The sequence below is a fragment of the Heliconius melpomene genome, chromosome 10 (assembly GCF_056956725.1).
Source record: "Heliconius melpomene rosina isolate 202511_hmr_F chromosome 10, ASM5695672v1, whole genome shotgun sequence".
Lineage (NCBI taxonomy): Eukaryota > Metazoa > Arthropoda > Insecta > Lepidoptera > Nymphalidae > Heliconius > Heliconius melpomene.
In genome coordinates, this window is record NC_140398.1 from 11,279,986 (window position 1) to 11,301,522 (window position 21,537).

At 32.0% G+C, this 21,537-nt stretch overlaps 2 protein-coding genes across 2 annotated transcripts; one reads left to right on the forward strand and one right to left on the reverse strand.

The window, feature by feature from the left end:
* Nucleotides 1-327: 327 nt before the first annotated feature.
* LOC146535633 (uncharacterized) lies at nt 328-3,108 on the reverse strand. The gene has a single exon (XM_085191172.1). It carries the CDS (start codon nt 3,106-3,108, stop codon nt 328-330), a length of 2,781 nt encoding a protein of 926 aa, XP_085047298.1.
* A 1,160-nt stretch (nt 3,109-4,268) lies between these two features.
* LOC146535634 (NADH dehydrogenase [ubiquinone] flavoprotein 2, mitochondrial-like) lies at nt 4,269-19,771 on the forward strand. The gene is made up of 6 exons (XM_085191173.1): nt 4,269-4,283; nt 18,128-18,253; nt 18,673-18,860; nt 18,935-19,142; nt 19,387-19,463; nt 19,633-19,771. The coding sequence occupies exons 1-6, from the start codon at nt 4,269-4,271 to the stop codon at nt 19,769-19,771; spliced, it is 753 nt and encodes a 250-aa protein (XP_085047299.1).
* Nucleotides 19,772-21,537: the final 1,766 nt, after the last annotated feature.

The following is a 21,537-nucleotide window of genomic DNA, read 5'->3' on the forward strand; positions in this document are numbered from 1 at the left end:
TGCATATTTTCAGGGACAGAGTACCCTCTTCCCTACCCACCCGGTGTCGCTGTAAAGGCCAGTAAGGCTAACAGCATTAAAGTCATGTCCGCAAAAAAAAAAAAAAAAAATTAATAGTAGAAATAAAAATAAAATACATAGACATACATATATATACATATATATATAATACGAATAAATATTTATATAAATAAATATAATAATAAACAATAAATAACATATATATATATATATATATATATATACATATAAATCATAGATATAATATTTATACATTTCTAAAAAGTATTTTGAAAATTACAAATAAAAAGTAAAACAAAGGCTAAATTAAATATTCATATAGTGGTTTTTAAGTGAAGTTTTAAATTTTTGTAAGCTTTTGGCATGTCTGATCTCAATTGGTAAGGAATTCCATAGTCGGGCAGCTTTAATAGTGAAGGAGTTAGTCAGAAAAGAAGAAGAGTGAGGAGGAATTTCAAGTAATAGATTATTCTGGGAACGTAGGGAAAGTGAGTGAACATCATGTAGAAACCTGAATTGTTTCTTCAGATATGGAGGAGTAGAAGGATTAAACAGCACGCAATAGAGAAGATGAAGTATATGAGTATTCCTGCGAAGGCGGATAGGGAGCCACTTGAGCTTATCACGAAATTCAGAAATATGATCATATTTACGTATACCAAATATGAACCTAATGCAAAGGTTTTGAAGTCGCTCAAGTTTATTCAGTTGCTCCTCTTTAATGTCGAGATAACAAATATCAGCATAATCGAGAATTGGTAATAGGAGTGAGTTTGCCAGCACAATTTTGGTAGGTATTGGTAGGAAATTGCGCAGCCTACGCAGAGATGCAGAAGCAGCATAAATCTTTTTACTTATCTCTCCTATTTGGGGTTCCCAAGACAAATGCTTATCAATAACTACACCCAAGTTCCTAACAGATTCCTTAAATGGAATGGAAGTCCCATCGATCATTATAGTGGGCATATGTGCTAAGTCAATTTTCGACAGTATTCTAGGACTACCGATAACAATTGCTTGACTCTTTAAAGGGTTTATAGTAAGTCCAAAATGTTTGCTCCAAATTAAAATTTGCTTAAGATCGCTATTAATGTTCTGGATGGTATTGGGTAGCTCAGTGAGAGTACCTTGTGAGTAGATTTGTAAGTCGTCTGCATACAGGTGGTAGAAAGAAGAAATTTTAAGACAGATGGTATTAATAAAAATTGAAAAAAGGAGAGGGGACAACACGCCACCTTGTGGGACGCCAGCACTAGTGAAAGACCATTCAGAATATGAATCATCTATTCGAATGCGCTGTCGGCGTCCGCACAAGTAAGAACGAAACCAATCAATCACCTCAGGAGATATGTTAAGAGAAGTCAGTGATGCAAGTAAAATGTCAAAATCAACATTACTAAAATCTAATAATGTCAGCACCGTTATCTTCCGATCATCCATGCCATGTCTGATGTCATCGGTGATCTTGACTAGAGCAGTAGTCGTACTATGACCATGGCGAAAGCCGGACTGTAGGGAGTTTAGGAAATTGTGTTTTGAAAGGAATGTGCTCAGTTGTTTATGAACAAGACGTTCTAGCACTTTAGATAACAATGGAAGGATAGAAATCGGACGATAATCGGAAAAGGAAGACGGATTAGATTTTTTTGGTGCAATAGCGATAATATTTCTCTTAACATCACATACAGTGAATTGACTAAATTTAAAAGGAGGAATCTGTGGAGCGGGTAAAGAGGAAAGATCAATTAATGTTTTCAATTTATTCGTACTATCAATTGTACTAGAAGAAGTGAAATGTTGATTAAGAGAATTTAAATCTAAATTGGTTGGATAAACTGTTTGTTTTGTTTTACCGACTCCAAGGGATTTAAGAAATTTCCAGACTTTAGCTGGATCATCTTCTTCGATTACTGATTTATAGATATGGCGTCGTTGACTATCTCTACAAACCCTGTTGCAGCGATTACGAGCTCTCACATATTTATTTCTATTTGCCTCACTTCCGTCAGAAATATATTTACTCTTAGCGGTATGTTTTTTTTCCTGCAGTTTCTTTATGTCCGCAGTAAGCCATGGTGCAGGAAGATGTTTAATTCTAACCGGTCGGACTGGTGCATGAGTATCATAAAGAGTTATTAAAAAAGAATTAAATATAGTAATTTGTTCATCTACTGTTCGAGCATTATCAATGACAGTCCAGTCAATTTTACTGGCATCTTCAGTTAACCGCTCCGAATCCATACCTCCAAAATTGCGCTGCAGAAGAATTCTTGAATTTGCCTTAGGAGGTCTAACTTTGTAAGATACGTAAAGAAGATCATGATAGGAAAATGCTAGCGCAGGACATTGGCCATGCCTCGCGACATGGTCAATGGAAGATACTAAAATTAAATCAAGAAGAGAAGGATTAGAAAGTGAAAAGTGATGAGTTGGTGCTAGAGGTAAAATGTTTAAATTAGTTGAATTTACTAAAGTTTGTAAACGAGACGCTCGACTATCGTTTTTAAAAAGACAAGTGTTAAAGTCTCCCATTATCAAAGTATGCTCATAAGAGGGCATAAATTGATCGACCAGAATTTCAAATGACGAGAAATAATCAACTGTAAGGTTAGGACTGTAAAAAACCCCAAGAAGTAGTTTGGTATGATTTAATATCACTTCGATAAATAAATGTTCCGGATATGCGTTGTCCTGTGGTAGTGATGTACTTACAATTGAAAAAGGAATATGGGCACGCAAATAAATTGCAACACCCCCACCAACCCGTCCAGTACGATCATTTCTAATCAAGTGAAATCCCGGTAGTGAGCAGGAGGTTGACTGTAAGCATGGTTTAAGCCATGATTCAGATATTAAGATGGCATGTATGTCTTTACTATCGAAAGATGACAATAAATCAGGATAATGTGCTGGAATACTCTGAGCGTTTATATGGATAATATTAAAGTTTTTCGGGACATCCGAGAAGAATGAATTAAGATTTTCATTTAGTGATGGGATGCTGGGGATACTGCTGTTGCTGTCGCTGTCTTCGGAAATAGAAGATAAAGATAGGAAGGAATTATTACTAGTATCGTTCGTAGCCATTATTTATATATAAGATACAGAAAAATAAATTTGTATAAATATTAATAAATAAATATAAAAAAAAAATAAAATAGCAGTATAATATAAAAATATAAATATATATGAAATAATAATAATAAAATCAAGGTTTTATACAACAACATTCCCGCCAGTTGCAAGAAAGACATCAAAAAGAACAAAAAAATAAATTAAAAAAAAATAAATCTCACTTTAAAATAGTAAAAAACAATAAATAAAGGACAAAAAAAAATGAATGAACTGCATTAACTGAGAAAAGAATAGTAATGAAAAATATATATGTGTAAAATAAATATATATATATTAACAGTGAGTTGCTAAGTTCAGTAATGATTCAATTTATGTACAGTACAAGAATCCGAACTAAGCGCTTATCATAAGTTAACTGTGCTTCAAACAATGTTATTTGACAGATATTTACATATATAATACAACTCAGTCACAAAAGCAACAATTTTAGAAAAAGCTAAAAAGCTAAAAAATATATAATATTAAAACAAAATACTTTATTGATTAAGGTTTTATTTGTTTTTTTTTTTTATTATTTTTACTCTGAAAGTATATATTTTTACTTTACTAGGTATCTACGTGAAATATTATACGCGTCAGTCTGTAAGCATTCTATCTACGGCTTCCTTTTGTGTGTACCAGGAAATTTAGAATTAATTAGTAAACATCAGTCAAGCTACTTTTGTTACCACTGCCGACGTGAAAATATAATTAAAACTTAAAGCTAAATATTTTTGGCATATACCATTTGTACTAAAAAGATCAGAAATCATTCTAATCGGTATCAATAACATTGTTGATTGTAAAGTCAGGTGATTTTATATAACTAGTAGATGTGTATAACTTTTTTTCGGGTCCAAGTCATTTTTGTGTGATTATTTTGTATGACAGTGGTCTGTCAATACGGGGCTCATAATCACTATTTTCAGACAAATACCGCGCAGCCACAAAAATGTCGAATTTTTATTTTTAATTTTCCTATCATTTTCTGATATTGTTTTCCCTATTGAAGCCGGCTTCAAATAGTATAATAGTTTTTTTTATTTAAATTTTTGGTAATTTAAAAACATTAAATGTTAATAAGTTATATTTAATATTTTTTATATAAGCAGAATGTAAATAGCTTTTATAAAATGGAGAAAGACTCGGTATGAATATTTAGGTTATGTTTGACACGTGTCGCTGCGGTTAAGGCTGATATCGGATTCCCAGCTATCTCCTTACCTACTAATTGTGCTCCAGTTGTTTAACAGGCACTGCATTGTAGCGGGAAAAATAAAAAATATATATTTTTTTACTACTGTTGCTATGGTTACGCGTATTGTACGCATCAATTGGTTCTCTAGTATTATTCAGTGAGTAATTTTACACTTTGTTTAAATAAATAAAACTTAATTATATCTCAGTAAATAAATAAAATATATACATTCCTGGAAATGGAAATGAGATTCATACTGATGGAATTTACAGTCAGACATCCTTAATGTGTTATCACGGTCTCATTCCCATAATATATTGTATGTACAAATAAAGTAAACAATTTTTTGCTAATAAAACTGGTTACGCTAATACTATCTTTTTTAGCTTCGCATTGTATCCCACCCATAGCAGACTAGGCAGAAGCAACCCGAGAACCTAGTGCTAAGATACTCTGTTCCCATTAAAACACTTTCACTCTCCCCATTCCGCCGAATTCTGAAGACATTGCGTGTTGAGTGGCCGAACTCAACGCCAAGCTTTATCTATCAATATCGATTCATAATTTTAGTAAATAAAATAGTTTTCTTATAAGTATACAAAAGAAAAATATTACGCAAACGTTTAATAAATAAACAGTGACACCAGCTGTCGACTTTCGATCAATTCGCCAAGGCTAAAGATGTCGGCAAGGCAAATATTTTAGCTCTAAACGTGCGGCAGTCACGGAATGACCCCTTCAAAATTGTATTAGGTATAGTAGAAGCTATTCTTTCACATAGGCAAGGTTATCTAATCATACCTGGCAGGTTAAAATGTTTAAAACAATGTAATACTAGTTGTATTACTTCGGGCTCAGTGGAGCTTAAAATATGAAATGGCTAATTAAATTAGTAACTATTGTTGTTAATTAGAGTGTAGTATGGAGTTCGAATTTCTGTGGTATGTAGAGGCTATGTCATATTTTTTAAAGAATTTAATTTAAATATTTGGTTGTAGAATTTAATTTGTGTAAGGGAATCTAAATCCACTAAATTTATAATGTTAATTTTTACATTAAAGAAAGAATATTTTACTTAAGTAACTTTAATATATAACTTAACATATTTAAGAGAGGAAATTTAAGCATTAACTATTTATTTTTTACAACACAAAATTGAACAGCACAGTGCGGAAGTACCTATGTACGCATGCCACATGAAATTCCCATCTAGGTCAATAAAAACAAATAAAAACCAACCTGCCAGTATTTTTATAGCTGGGCAAGCGGGATATATCGAAATACAGGATATCAAGTGAAGAGAAATTCCCGGTACACAGCATCCTTTATCTAAAATGTTTTTCAGTTTTTAAACGTCACCGGCAGCACCTGTATCCTCTAAGTGTTTGTTTTTGTATTGCGGATTATAAGGCTATAAGGCTTCTGTTTAAATATTTTCTTAATGAATTTAAAATGTGACATCTTGGCGAATTGTTTGCAAAGTTTACGAGCGTTGTTTATATAGTGAGACTGGAGTGGTGACTAAAACTCTATCTCATAAAATATAGGAGATGTAAGTAGGCATTAAGGGGTCCACAAAATAAATAAGAATTTGAAATAAGATTATTATGATTATTATTATCGAATCCATAATTTTCGCATTGTGCATCTGCGCTACTATGGCCCATCGGTTCGGAGTTTTAGGTCAATTTTAAACATCTATCAATGAAATGTAAACACGTGTTAATTATATTTTTGATATTAAAAAAAAACAATGGTTGTATGAAACAGAATGGCTTCCACACTACAATACGAAGTGCTCTGACATCCAATATGTCTATTTTGATCACTAACTCTTGATCTATTTCTGTTCCTATATAGGAAATAAGTCAATCAGAAATATTAATCAACTCGGACAATGTTCCATCTGCAGATAGGTTCTTCTATAGCGTGTGTAATAGAAAAATGGATTTTCCCATTTCCAATAGCAATTAGGTAGATTTTGTTTTTTAGTTCGGGAGATATGTATATTGTGCATATATTCATTGTTTAATAATGCCTAATGGGTATAGTATTTGTTGTTCTAAATTACATTTATGTAGGTACGACACTGATGTACCTAGTGCAGATGATAAGTAATTTGGGGTCCCGTAGCCAAATGGCAAAAACCGCGTATAATTTCGCCATGTCTGTCTGTCCAGGCTATTATAACTATATGGTTGAATTGGTGTACGTTATAATTTTATGAACCGCCAGATCTTAGAGCCAGTCGAATCGCAGAAGCACAAGCTCGCGACTGTAAAAACGGGGGTTGTGGGTACAAATTATAATGTTCTTTATTTTATTATAATATTCTTTACTGAACTAAAAAATACATAAGTCATACAAAATTAAAAGGTAACCTTTCTATTTTGTATTACCCACAAAGAATAAGCCCAATTTCTAAGAGAAATCTCTTCCAGTAAAGTGTCAACCAATGGAAGTTACTTATACCTTGTTTTATTACAAAACAATGAATAAAATATCATAATACTACTGCAGCAACCCCTATTGTGGTATAAAGAAATATCCTTAATATATGTGACTGCTGGCAGCACCATCTCTTCTTCCTCCTGGCATTAATCCCGGCGTATTTGCCAGGGTCTGCCGTCCTGATTAACCTTCTCCACTTTGCACGATCTGTAACGGCAGCACCATCTATTGAGAAGTAATTACAACTCATGGAGCAAATATGTATAGTACTAAAATAAACCGTATTCTAGTGTATAAGAATTTGACTAGATGGCGCTTCTAAAAATTCGAACCTTCAAATAAAGTAATAATTGAAATGTACTGAACAAGTGTTTTCTTTTCCCCAAAAAAGTTACTATTGCATATTGAATTAATAAATAAAGTTTTATAAAATATAGTAAAAAAATGTATAATTAGGGTCACTAATGGTTTCAGATTGAAATCCTGGAAAGAAAGTGTTTAAATTGTTGTCTTTGGTCTTCTTTGGGTGACATGTGTTGTTAGGATGAACACACAATGTTTCTGTAAGTGTTTATACACACAATATTTTATTAGATTGCGAATATTTATAAAGATATATATATATATATTTAGCTAGCTTAGTGTAGGAAGAGGTAACCTAGTGTTAAGTTCCGGGTTCAAAGCATTGCATGTTGAGTAGCGGAAAGCAACCCCGTGTTTTGTCTCATTACCAGAGCAAATCCACAATCTTTGCGTTTGTGCCATTGCGCTATTTCTTTGCTTTACGTTATAACACCTTTAAAACAGAGTAAAGAAGAACTATATACAATAAATAATGGTAAAATATACCATAAATAATGGTAGGTACGTAATGAATGTTGCAATATTTCAGTAAAAATTATTTCAGTAAAATCAACATTCAGATGCAATTTAAAACTAACATTGCTCAACACTTTTAAGATGGAAGAAATAGGAGCAATTTCTCGCGTCATTGGCAATGCTTCCGATTGAGTCTAGGCGTCTCTTCGCTTCGCCCATTTATCACGCCGTGAAATGCGAAAAAAAATCACGAGCTTACTGACCCGTTCCATTTCCATTTACAGAGTGTTCTTCTTTATCTCATCCATGTAATACTTTTCAACTCATCTGGGTAAAGCACGCCGTGGCTAGAGTACTACAGATAACGTTTTTTCAGAAAGTGAAATTTCATTTATAAAAAATGCGGTACGATTTTAAGAGTTGTAAGATTCCTTCTAGTAAAATTTGTTACGTTTAAAATAGTAAAATGTTTTCTTAAATATATTTTATATTTGAATATGTTTTGTTTTTAATATTTCACGTCGCTTTTGGATTGTTGCGTAAGAAAATCTAACGACCTATGTGTTTATACTATAGACTCTATAGTGAAATGTATTCAACGATGTACTCGTATCATTCTCCACTAAGGCTAATTCTCTTGGTGATCGTAAATGCAACATGTATTCCGCCGTAAGAAATTAAATTTGAAAGTTTTAATCTCCGCGGCAACAACGTTTTTATATTTTTATTCAACAAATATATGTTTAAGCGATATCTGAAACCCAATTTACAATCTGCGTGTGCCGCGCAGCTGAAGCCGCTCGCGAAAATATTGGAACGGCAGTATAAATATGTATTAAAAATTACACCTGAATATATTGCTTTTAAGCATTTCCGCAGTTTTTATTAATACATCACGAAATGATTGCCTTTTGATGTAATCAGGTTCAATTATTATAATGCAAATTTGTATTCGATATCACTTTAATGTAGGTACATAAATAATAAATATTTTTTTTATGTATAGACTGACGCATTCACAGTCGTGTGCGTGTGACTAAACGCGACAGATTGTGGGTTCGATTCCCACTCGAGAATATGAAATATTTTCATATCTTCACTCTGGTGTCATTGGCAATGCTTCAAATTCTTCAAGAATTGGGCGTAAAAAAATATTCACTAGAAGTGTGTAGCATTAATAAGAAATTGGGCAAATGATAACTATTTAAATCCATGCACAGACAAAAACAGGTTTACTCCTTAAAATCCTATAAAGAAAACACATGAACCATAAAATATAACAGCTCCCAAACAAAGAACTACATTGTCACATCGTATTTGGCGTAATGCTTAGAATGTTAAAGCGGAAGTTCCCGAAACTACCCCGGTTTTGGGGTAATCACCTCGGAAGCTCCCTCCGTGCGTACTGCTTCATGGCTCCGCGGAGGAATTCCGTACTGCCAACGAACATAAAGAATATATTTCATTTGACCTCTGAGCCGGCGAAGTTTGCTCTGATCCTTTTTATGAGGTCCCATACAACTGTCGTTATGGCAATGAATGTCGTGGAAATGTGACATTTGTGTTACAATAGAGCGAACTTGAGTCAAGTATAAGCTGCCTTTACCTTTATAAATGCATAATATATAGGTAGTGTAATTTAGTTGTTTTTGTTTTTGGTAAAATTAATAATCTACATTTATTACGTTAATGTATGTATTTAGCAGGTTTATTATACGAGTATTATAAAACATATAGTTTTTACTAAAGTTACATTAAAATTTCTTATTATTGTATTATCATCCAAATACAGCACTTATCACGGCACTATTATGAACGAAATACGATAACGAATAAATAAAAATTATTAAATATTTCATATATAAAATAATTGCTGATCTTTACAAAAAAGTATTAACGTGGCGACGAATGGAGTGGTATATTTGGAAAGTATGTTTAGTAGAGAGAAGAAATTGAATTGAAAGTGGAAAGCCGTACGTAGGTACCTTCGCTGCACTGACGAGACGGGGAAGCGTCAGCATTGCTGTACATTTGGCCGTAGGTACACAATGCAGCGTGAAAAGAAATCCTAAGTAAGACACATTTTCTTCCACGTCAATCTATTTAGAGACAATACATGTTGAGTGTTGGTGGTTAATACTATACTATTTAACCAGACTAAGTATGAATGAATTTTTATATATAAATATTCCATTGATTCATTGGTATTGTTGCCCACAGGACAAAAGATGTTAATACTCGTATACATATATAATATATGAATTCCATCAACATCAAATTAATAGTTATTTAGTTAGTACAAAATACAAATATACTTTTATAGACGCTAACTTTTAAAGTGTCTGCAGGGAGATATCCTTGTATTGCTGAAATGAAGAGTCCTTCGTATATTAACGTCTTTTCGTAACCGTCAGTTGGTTGTTATGGATGGTATGAATTACTCCCCAGGTCCACTTGTAATCATATTTTGATGGGATTTTTATTACAGCTCGCCCTATATTTCTTTATTACGTAATTAATCTCACACATAAATAACAGAATGGTTTTGTTTTGTATGTTTCGGTCCTTGAAGCATCTTAGAAATCTGTTAAGATAGATATGTTCTAAGAAATAAGTAACTTCATATAAGGCCGTAGAATAAGGAAATTTTTAATTATTAAATTCTGCCGCAATGCAGCCTACAGTCTCCCTTTGTTTACCAATTGTGAAATAAAAAAAATTAAGGAGGTATAATTTAAGGGTTTTGACAACCCGAGAAAGGGTGGAACCCAAAAGCGTAGTTCTACAATAAGTCCAACTTCTTAATAATTAGGGCCTTTATGTCTTATTGTAATTTTTTATTGTCATTTCACTTAATTCTGCAATCTTACTAATTTATATAAGTATAGGCTACAGTGCGACTAATGTTTCTAGACTCAATAAACACATACATGACTGGCATAGTATTTTTTATTTAAACCCATACTAAAAATAAATGCTAGGTTCTTTATTAAAATATAAATTCTTTTAAGTGCATCAGAAAAACCTTTCTACACTAAAAAAGTATTAATGGAATGCAGCTGGGAAACGTTACAAAGAAATGAAATTTTTCCGTTTGTGTTTAATTAACGTATTGGAAGTGTTTCTAATTAAGTAAACATCGGTTCATTATTTTGCTTGCTGTGAATGAATTTCTATTTAGAAGAAATAGAACAAATTTTAATTTATTATAGTTATTGCAAAAAAAATATTATAATACTAGAGACACAAAGTGGGACTTCAAATACGACTGGTTATGGTTTCGATCCCCATTCGAAGAAATGAAATATTTATTTAAATTTACATTCCCATTTCTTCGCTCTGGTGTCGAGGCAAAGCGAGTTCCGCCACTCACACGCCAAGCCTCTAGAATTCGGCAGAAAGGGGGGAACGGAGTGTCTAAACACCAGGCTCCCTCTGCCTACCCTGCTGTGTGCTGGATACAACGTAAAGATGTTTTTTTTTTTTATTATAATATAAACCTGAATCTATACTATAAAATTGAAAAGTTTGTTTGGTTGAAGTAACTAATATCAGGAATTACAGCATTGAATTTTAAAATTTTAATAATACATTTATAGCTTTAAGCTGTACATATACTCGTAGGTACGTTTGTCATACATTCAGATATCTTAGTTCTGTACTGCAATATTATATGACATTTTACGTGAAACACACTCGTATATTTCATGTTTTAGTTTTGCTTGCGGATTTAAACAAGCGACTTCCGAAATGTTATCGTTAGGTACAAAGTCTTTGAAGGTGATCTTCTTGTGAAGACATTCGCTCGCTATCTCTTTGACATTCATCTAAGCATGTTTCTTAGGAGTTCATGAATTTGATATAATCTTATGCCTTTCTCTAAGAGCTAGACGCCAGATGAATATTTGATGGCATGTTTCGAGGCAAACTCGGTTTCATAACAATTTCTTGTAAAAACTTACATTTAATTAAAATATTTAATGAAAGTTTATAATAATTTTTCATTACATTCAGCAATACGATTTAATTTTAAGAATTTTCAATTAGTCCAAACATGTACAAACTTATTTACTCAGTACTGTCAGGCAGACTCATAATATCATAGACTCATATTATTATAAAATTATTATAAATTACATACCAACTTTGAAGTCGGTTAAAATTAAAAATATACCGTGCAATATAAGATAACCTTTAAAAGTGACTGATGACGCAAACTTTGAATATTCTTAAGCAAAATCTAAAGTTGATACTTAGTTAAATTCAAATTGGGAAACTTTCAAGATTTATGTGCACAGTTTTAAGACATCTATTATGTCATCGTTAGTGGTTATATATTTTTTAAAAAATCTATTGTTTTCCCATATTTCTGAATATATATTTTAAATGAAAAAAGATTTAATATGTAAATATATAAATATATAATAACAGATTATTTAGCTTCTTATCAAAGTTTACTTAAAATCAAAACAATGAGTAAAGAGTATGGAACATGGTATGCCTTAGCTGTGGACGGAACAAATAGGTAATATTTTTTTATGTTATATCTAGATATTATTTTCTATTTTAAGCCTAGTTATCTTTTGTAGTTACTATCCCATCTAAAAACACTTACGTTACCGTTAACGTTACGTTGACGTTAATATAACACTTACCGTTTAAGTTTAATTGCTGAAATTTTATATGCTGTATGGGTATTTTAAAAAATGTGCAGAATTTCATGAATTTAGAGGTAGTTCCGTACGAAATACACATAGCGCTTTTCCAGTTTTTCAAACTGGCTGCACACGCTGGCGCGTGCTTTGATTAATAAGTACAAGTATTTTAGTATTTCTCAACAAAAAAAATATTCCTTTACCTATATATCCTGTAACGACGTGAAATTTAGAGGTTCAAAATTAAATATGAGTGTTCTACATTTAGGTTTGATGAATATAACATTAGACAAAAGCATCTAAGTACAAGTACCTATATTATACTTCATAAACTTCAAAACAATTTCGTCCAAAGAGAAATACTGAACCTTGGTAACCCAATCTCATTTTAGATAAACGAGTTGTTCTTAATTTATAATGAGGCCTCGATGGGGAAACTTGCCTTGGTTAATTAGTTCGTAATTTGACTAAAGAATAAAGGTGTACCTATTAAAAATCCTTTCAAAAATGATCCCCACGAGATTTTTGCAAAATAATTAAGATAGCCGGTTCCAAAGAATCCAATTACCTGAGATTTCATTTCATGGATAGTTGGGCTCTAAGAAAGTTGCGCCTCACAAGCATCTTTCGAGTATTTCTAAGTTTCAAAAGAGGGAACATTCGAGGGGATATCGAGGAAACATTTCTTTATATCTTTATTTATTGGAAATTGAAAGGTAACGAAGTTAGAATTGCGTGATTTCGTTAAAAGTTTTTTATAAAAGATTCGTTTAGGTGGTACTTGTAGTATTAGGACAGAGAAATATTTTAAAAGAGGTGTTCGCAGCCAGTGGGGGGAGATAATGTGTCGGTTAATGGAGTGTCGCCGGTGCAGCACTTTTGGAGCACTGAACGCCATCCACCATTATGGGATTTGTATCCGTGAAATATGATGGACTCGTAATGCCGGAAACTAAAAGATTTTATTTACTCTCAGCTGCGAAGAGCTTCACTTTATAATATTTTATTTATTATATAAGAAGTAAATATAGGACAGCAAAATATATACAGCAGATGTATAGAAATACTTAACTGTAGATATTATTATACATGTATATGTTTAAAAAATATATTGAACGTTCTGTCATATGAATTAACATCATCCTCATTCATCGTCATCGTCATCATTTGACTGTACACGACAGTTGTCATCTATCTCATAAAGCAATAAACAGAGTTGGGTTGTGCTACCACTAAAAACAATGTTTTACTTATTAATTCATTAATTATAATTAATTTCGGATCAATTTACATAGCAACGTTGAAAATGTTGAACATACATTATATAAACGGGTAAGCTTAGTCATTAACCATTCCAACATTTATCGACTTATAATTATAAAATTAATTCACGTATGGCGGCTTTGATAACAATGTGGAAATAATATCAGCTTATACAAGAAGCGTATAATCTGATTACGCATGAGAAACCTCTCGCTTACAGAATACGGCAATGATCACGTTTAAGGCTCCACTAGATTTTGGCTAAGCTCCTTTGACGATGTCACCGCCACAAGGGAAACTATGGTTTTCGGGTCAAAGTAAACATAATGGATTTATGCTTACCTTTTAGAATCACTATCAAATATCTATATATATTATTACATTCGATAATTGGTGGTGGCGATACTTGGAACAACCCTGCAAATATAAGGAATTATTTTAGTCCAAATATAAGGCTTTAGGGAATTATTGTTTAAAAGCTGGATTAAGATGCCATTATAGAGCCGTTGGTATGCATCAGGATTAACGTTATAGTGGTGGTTTAGCTTTATAGTATATGTATTGTAGATTGAGACTGAGTTCCTTCAAATCGAATCGATTTTTTCTTGACATTTTTTTAACAACTCTTAAATATATTTATGGGTAAATTAAATATATTTCGTTTCAGTAAAATAATTATTCCACCTTTCATATATTTTTACAAATATTCAACTTTTAGGCCTACTTAATTTATTTGATATATGTACCTCTATATATTATAAATGTTATTTTTAATATTAATTTGAGTAGCTTAACCAAAATAAAGCATATGTAATCCTTTTTAATTTAAGTACGAGTCATATTTAGTGGTTCCAAACAGCCTCTAGGGCGAGATAACTGTGTAAATGTCAATCTCCGTGGGTCTGTTCCATTTCAGACGGATCAAAGTTAAAGCAAGGATTATAAGGGTCTAAGATAAGGCTCTTTTTAAAGGTTAATTTTATATCCGAATTTTGGTAACCATGGTTTTCAAAATGAACTCAGGTGTGGCTACCTAAGCTGCAAAATTATACTTATGTATGGGGGGTATTTTATTTATTAAACAAATAGTTTTTTTTCTTTATTCTGCATATTGCATCAAGACATGTCGAATTCAATTAACTATTGTATTATGTTTGAAAATTGAAATATTTTTTCTTACAGCAGGATGGAATTCACTATCATCGCGTTAACATTCAGACGGTGCCCTACGACGGTACGATGAAAAATATCCAATGGTAATATTTCTATACTATCTAACTTTTGCAAAAAATAGAAAATATTTCTCATAGTTCTGTATGAAAAACAAACGTGTACAGTGTACAGTATTCAAACTTAAACTATCGCATGAGAAAATAATTTCTATATCTACCCTTTGTTTGAAAGTTCGGTTCACCTACTTTACAAAAAAGTGCTATTTTTACTTTAGCTACATGAACTAGATGAAATTTTAATGATGTGACATAGTTATTATAATATCTTATATCGAATATTAAGATTTTAATATGAAAAAAAATACTTATCGTTTTGCAACAGACTATTAAAAATATTTTTTTTTGACTCTACCTTCTTCGATCAAAGAATGAAACTGTTCGTGTTCAGGTCAAAGTCAATTATATATTTAAGTGAAAGGTAACATACAAATTTGTAGAATCGAGAACTTTAAAGGTAGATCTGTGTTATTTCACCGAGCACTTACCTTTGCAGAAATAACGGCCACGGAAAAGGAATTTCGTTTTTGAAAATGTGAGTTAATTGCTTCATAACACGTTTACTTGTGACGAGGGTCAGAGTACGATACAAAGATCCTCAAAAAACCATTAAATGAGGTCGTTAATCTTTTATAATATAATTTTTGACATATTGCAAGTACTGCTCATATTTAGATAATATGCATGTGTACCTGGTTACATTTATCTATAAATATAATAAATTGGTAAAATGTTAAAATATATATATTTTATATTTGTAAGAAATAGTTTCAGTTAGAAGAAGATATTGACGAATTATCTTGAACATAGAAATATTGCTTGCCTTTATTTTTTTTGTATTTTGTTAAGTATAGCCAAGAGTTTCCAAGTTTAAATGGAAAAGTTTTAACTTTAAAGGAGGCAGATGCAGTTTATAGTGTTAAAATGCTAAAGTTTTTTTTCTTGCAATAGCTAAACATTCTTTAGCATCAGACTCTTTAAATTGTGGTCTCAATTTTAAATTCAGATTGTATTTCATAGTATATTTTACTTGCTAATGAACGAGGGAGGTGAAAATTTTTTTTTCCGTTAAATTAACATGGGTCGTTAAGAGTTTTCAATTCTCCATTTAAATGTTTTCTTTTCTGTTACAGAACAAAAATTCACTCTTGCAAGTTTAGCGTCGACCATTCGTGTCTTAATTGTCTCATAAAACAAAGAGAATGAATCCTTTCCAGCCTTTTTTTTTTGAGATTCTTTCGGTTGAGATACCATTATGGGGTTTTGTATATAAATATAAATTTGTGGGTTTTAATTAATTTTCTGATATTTTAACTCAATGTTGTTTATTATTTCTAGTATATTTCTTAGATAGCAAGCAATTTTGTTTCAAAGGCTTTACAAAATGTCCATGATAAATAGGTCTAAGCTAATTTTTATTTTTTACTTATTACGTAAAGCCGAGGATAAAAGATACCAGCCTTCTGTTGGTGTGTTTGAGGTATATTTGAATAGAACTGGGCAGCAGTTACGTTTTATTGCACTTAATCTTGCATGCTTTGGCGTCGAACGAGTGCAATGATCTTGCATTGCAAATGCACCTTCTTTTATAAAAGAGAAAACGGAACTAAAATATTTTCACATTACTTCCAACAGCAACGATGTAACATAAAAACAAATTACTAAACGAGTCACGTTTTATTTTCATTAAGGAAACGTTCAGTAAAGAAATATCACTCATAAGGGATGAGTTATAAGGTAGTTGAACGAATACGTAAATATTATTTCACTAGGAACTAAGGTATAAATAAATAAATAATATGAAATATTTGATATGACGACTATCACAATATGATAATGTAAACTAAATCAAAATCAAATCAGCTTCACGCTGTATCCCGCACACAGCAGGGTAGGCAGAGGGAACCTAGTGTTAAGACACTCTGTTCCCCACTTTCTGCCAAATTCGGGAGGTATTGGTCGCTTTTATAATGTAATCTAAAATTTATTAAATTAATATAATATTTTAAAATAACTTATACTACTTATAATTATAAATATAATAAATAATATAATAACTTAAAAATAAAATTATAAATTTTAATCTAATGGTTATGACCTTCTAAAATTAATTATAGTACAATTAGTTAATTATATTAAACAGAATGTCAACTTTACATGTATATTTAAATAGACATATTATACAAAAATACACGTTTCAATGAAAACAGATATAGATAAGTCAAGTAGCCTATGTACATAAAAGTCATTACACTTCATATTCACGGATATTGGAAAAAGACGATAAAAGATGGCACTTTACGGATCAAGTAGTAGACACTAATATTCTGGTGCAATATCTTCGCTCATTCCCATAAAATCGCTCCAGGCATCTTGGGTACGTTATTGACCTTAGAATTTCACCGAGAAGGCAGAGATAGCTAAAGCAATTTCAACATCGTAAGCGATGTTTATCATTTCAACCCACTGACCTATCAAGGCTTGTTAAGCCATCTTATATATGCTGTAGAGTTTTGGTTGTATTAGATATGCGGCTTGGTTGTTCATGAATTTTGATTAAAGATTATTATTGTTTTTCTCTCGTTTTCATATTTTTTTTGTATTTTGTGGAATATTGAGAAAACGCATTGCGAAAAATTTATCGTTTTTCACTATTAGTCCACACATCCATCCTAAAAAAATATCTTAATAATAATTTATTTAAAAGTATCGCACTTCAAACTACGGAGAGAAAAAAATATAGTAACTAATGCCCTGAATGGGAATCGAACCCTTAACTATCGCGTTTACAGTCAAACCCTGTTCCACTGCACCACGATAGTTTCATTAATAAATATAGTACATTAAATTTCTAAAATAAAATATATTTTGTAGTAAGGTGCTGTTTTGGCTCATTCAAGTACATAATAATATACTCGTATTTATATAACTAAACATCTGCAAAAAATATAATATAGAATTTTCTTTCAATACAAACATTAAATTTTAATCAAAGAGATTCCCTTCCAGGCAACCGGTTTCGATTCCGGAACAACACAATTAAAAATTTAAGAATAATGTGGCGAAAAACGATATGAAAAGTAAATAAATATTTCTCTCCGTCAGTCAACAAGCAATGCAAGAATTCGGAGAAAACTGGGGAACAGAGTGTTTTAATGTGGTACGAAGCATTAGGTTGTCATGTTTCCAAAAAAAAAAAAAATAAGTAAAAACTATTTAGGTAAAAGGTGTTTTGACAATTTATTTTTTTATTAATAATAAAACATTTTTAAATGTCATCATGTTAAAGATACCTAATATTGTAAATAATTTTAATTTGATTTTCTTCATAAATATTTAAGAAATCTTTTTAATCCACTTTAAAATATAATTTTCAGCTTCGTGTTTCGAATAGGAGAGTCATTGGGTTGAAACGGTTTTATAGTGAAGATTTAAACGTTCATCGTGACAGCAAGGACAATCATGCAAGTACTCCATTTGACTTTTCAGAGGCCAATTTAAAGGTATTTTTTAGCATTTCATGGTATATCTTTTTTATACCGAAAAAATATTTGAAAAATTATTGTACTTTTAATATAATAAATTATAAATAAAAAGTAAAAGTATGAAATAAATGTCAAAATTAATTAGTAGACAATTAAGATACAAACTATGAATTAATTTCACACGTGTGTATATTATGAATAAAATATGTATTGAATATGTTCATAAATGAATAATACGTGGAGGCACGCGACAAGTTATGGGTTCGAAGAAAAGAAATATTTATTTCCTCGTTCCGGTAAAGAGGCAAAGTGCGGCGTTGGGTTACGCCACTTAATATGCAGTCCAGAATTCGATGGAGAGAGAGAGACGACGACAACGGGGAACGGATGGAATTTAATGTGAACGGAGTGTATGTATATATGGTATTGTGTTTTAGAGGTTGTCAGCAATAATCCAGAACTATCCAGAAGGATCTCAGCGGTCCGCATTAAGCGCTGCTTTGGACATAGTACAAAGACAGATCGGTTGGATTCCAATATCAGCTATGCACAAAGTGGCAGAAATCCTAAGCGTACCCAGGATGAGAGTATACGAGTCTGCTACGTTCTATTCAATGTGTAAGAGGTAGGCTATTTATTCCATTAACTGACAGATCCAGAAAAATAATTTGATATCAAAAAGAGGTATTATACTTTCAGGAGATACAGAGGAAAGTTTAATGTAAAAGTTTGTGTGACCACACCGTGTATGCTGCGTGGTGCAGACACTATACTGCAAGTGGTAGAAGAGACCACCTGCTGCTGTGCTGGTGGCCTCTCCCCTGACTCTATGTTTGGTGTGGACGCCGTGCAGTGTCAGGGTGCTTGTGTGAATGCTCCCGTCATTGTAATCGATGATGATTATTATGTACGTATGACTTTATAGTAGAGTGGTAGTATATAAATAAAATAGTGTTAGATAGAAAAAATGACTCTTTGGAATATTGATTTTAATAACATAAAGTTAGGGTATATATCATTTTTAAACCCGTTTTTTAAATAAATAGAAATGAAATACATAATATAGGAGATATAATATGAAGCAGTTTCTATATTAAAATTTGTTACCTTTTCTCTAGTTGTTATTTACTATGCAATTTTACTTTGTTCAGGAAGACGTCTCCGTCTGTGATGTTTATAACATTATTCAAACTCTGAAAAGTGGAGGCATTCCGCCATGGGGCCCTCAGTTAGTAAAATATTTCTATTTCATAAGATAGTAATGACAACATATGCGAGTTAATTTCAAAGTTTCATGTTATAAGCATTATTTTCATGTAAAATAAATAAATATTAAACGTTTTATTAATCTTCAATTATCAGTTCTAGTAATGACTTAAAAATTACTTATATTTTAGGTCAGGTAGATTTGCATGTGAACCTGTCGGTGGTCAAACGACTTTGTTAGAGGATCCGCCACCGCCTGGCTTTTGTATTCAGAAAGCTTTGTTTTGTGAGCCTCCTACACCAGGCCCATGTAGATCACCAAATGCTTGATGTAAACCATTTATTCATATAGATATTAATAGAAATTAAAATGTTTATTGAATAAATAAATTGTATTGTTATTTATATATTTTTTCAATGGTAATTGTGGCTATAGGAAATTTGTATTTTATTTAGACAGTTTCATATATAAAAAAATATATTGTAGATTACATATAAGAAATGTAATAATAATAATAATAATAAAAACTCTTTATTGTACACCCAAAAAAGAAATAGAAAAATACAAATAAAACAAAATGGTACAATAGGCGACCTTATCGCTGAAATAGCGATTTCTTCCAGGCAACCTTGAGGCATTGGAAATCGCAAAAAACAAATAAATAGTGAGTAGGGTGTGAATAGTACTAACTATATAAAAATAAATAAATAAAATAAAATAAATAAATAAACCAACACAAAGATAGATACATATATACATAAATACATACATGCATATATATAAATACATACATAGTTACATACATTCATACATACACACACTTTATAAATTATGTTAACATATGGATACATACTAATAGTATAGAAACAAGGAAAAAAAGAAAAAAAAAAAAAAAAAAAATACACTTATCTTAAGTAAGTACGGTGAAAAAGATTTAAAGGGCTAGAAAGTGTTTTTTTAGGCGTTTTTTAAAGGTAAGGAACGTTTTTGAATTCCTAACAATCAAGGGCAGGGCGTTCCATAAGTGACACGCAGCAATTGTAAATGAATCACTATAAAATGACGAGGAATGTTGTGGAATTTTTAGCGCCAGACTATAGTCGGATCGCAGACGTCGAGGATGTGAGCGGCCCAAAAATTCAAATCGTTCCTTTAGGTACGGAGGAGAAGTTGGATTGAACAGAATACAGTAAAGAAGATGAAGTATGTGAGTATTCCTACGAAGCCGGATAGGGAGCCACTTGAGCTTTTTTCGGAAGTCGGAAATGTGATCATATTTACGTAGACCAAATATGAATCGTATACACACATTTTGAAGACGCTCAAGCTTATTTAATTGCTCCTCTCTTAGATCAAGATAACAAAGATCAGCATAATCGAGAATCGGTAAAAGGAGAGTATTTGCTAACGCAATCTTGGTAGGTATAGGGAGAAAATTGCGTAACCGTTTAAGAGATCCCAGTGACGCAAACATCTTTCTGCTCACCTCACATAGCTGTGAGTCCCAAGACATGTTTTGATCCAAGATGATGCCCAGATCTTTCACAGATTTACTGTAAGGTATACTGACACCGTCAAGAAATACAGGTGGTAAATTCAATAAGTTAATTTTGGATATAAGTTTTCCACTACCAACTATAATGAGCTGCGTTTTTATCGGATTCAGTCGCAAACCAAATGATTTACTCCAAGCGCATATGTTCTCCAAGCTTTCATTTATTGCTTTTATGGCAAAGGGTAAATCCGGCAGTTTGGCTTGATGATAGATTTGGAGATCATCTGCATACAAATGGTAGAGAGAAGAAACGTGCTGAGAAATAGTATTAATAAATACAGAAAATAACAAAGGAGATAACACGCCACCCTGCGGGACGCCGGCTACTACAGGACACCAGTCAGAGTGTGAATCCTGAATTCGTATGCGTTGCCGACGCCCAGACAGGTAACTATGAAACCAGTCAATTGCGTTAGGAGATATGTTAAGTGACCTGAGAGTAGCGAGCATGATATCGAAATCTACAGAACCAAAGGCATTACTGAAGTCAAGCAAGACGAGGAGTGTAACCTGCTGTGTGTCCATGCCTTTTCGAATATC

Bases quoted from the DNA above. Each gene is read 5' to 3' on its own strand.
- LOC146535633 (XM_085191172.1), bottom strand. From the start codon at position 3,108: ATGGCTACGAACGATACTAGTAATAATTCCTTCCTATCTTTATCTTCT.
- LOC146535634 (XM_085191173.1), top strand. The intron at 18,254-18,672 runs GTATTTTTTAGC...ATTGTGTTTTAG, and splicing joins TTTCAGAGGCCAATTTAAAG to AGGTTGTCAGCAATAATCCA. The intron at 19,143-19,386 runs GTACGTATGACT...TACTTTGTTCAG, and splicing joins TAATCGATGATGATTATTAT to GAAGACGTCTCCGTCTGTGA.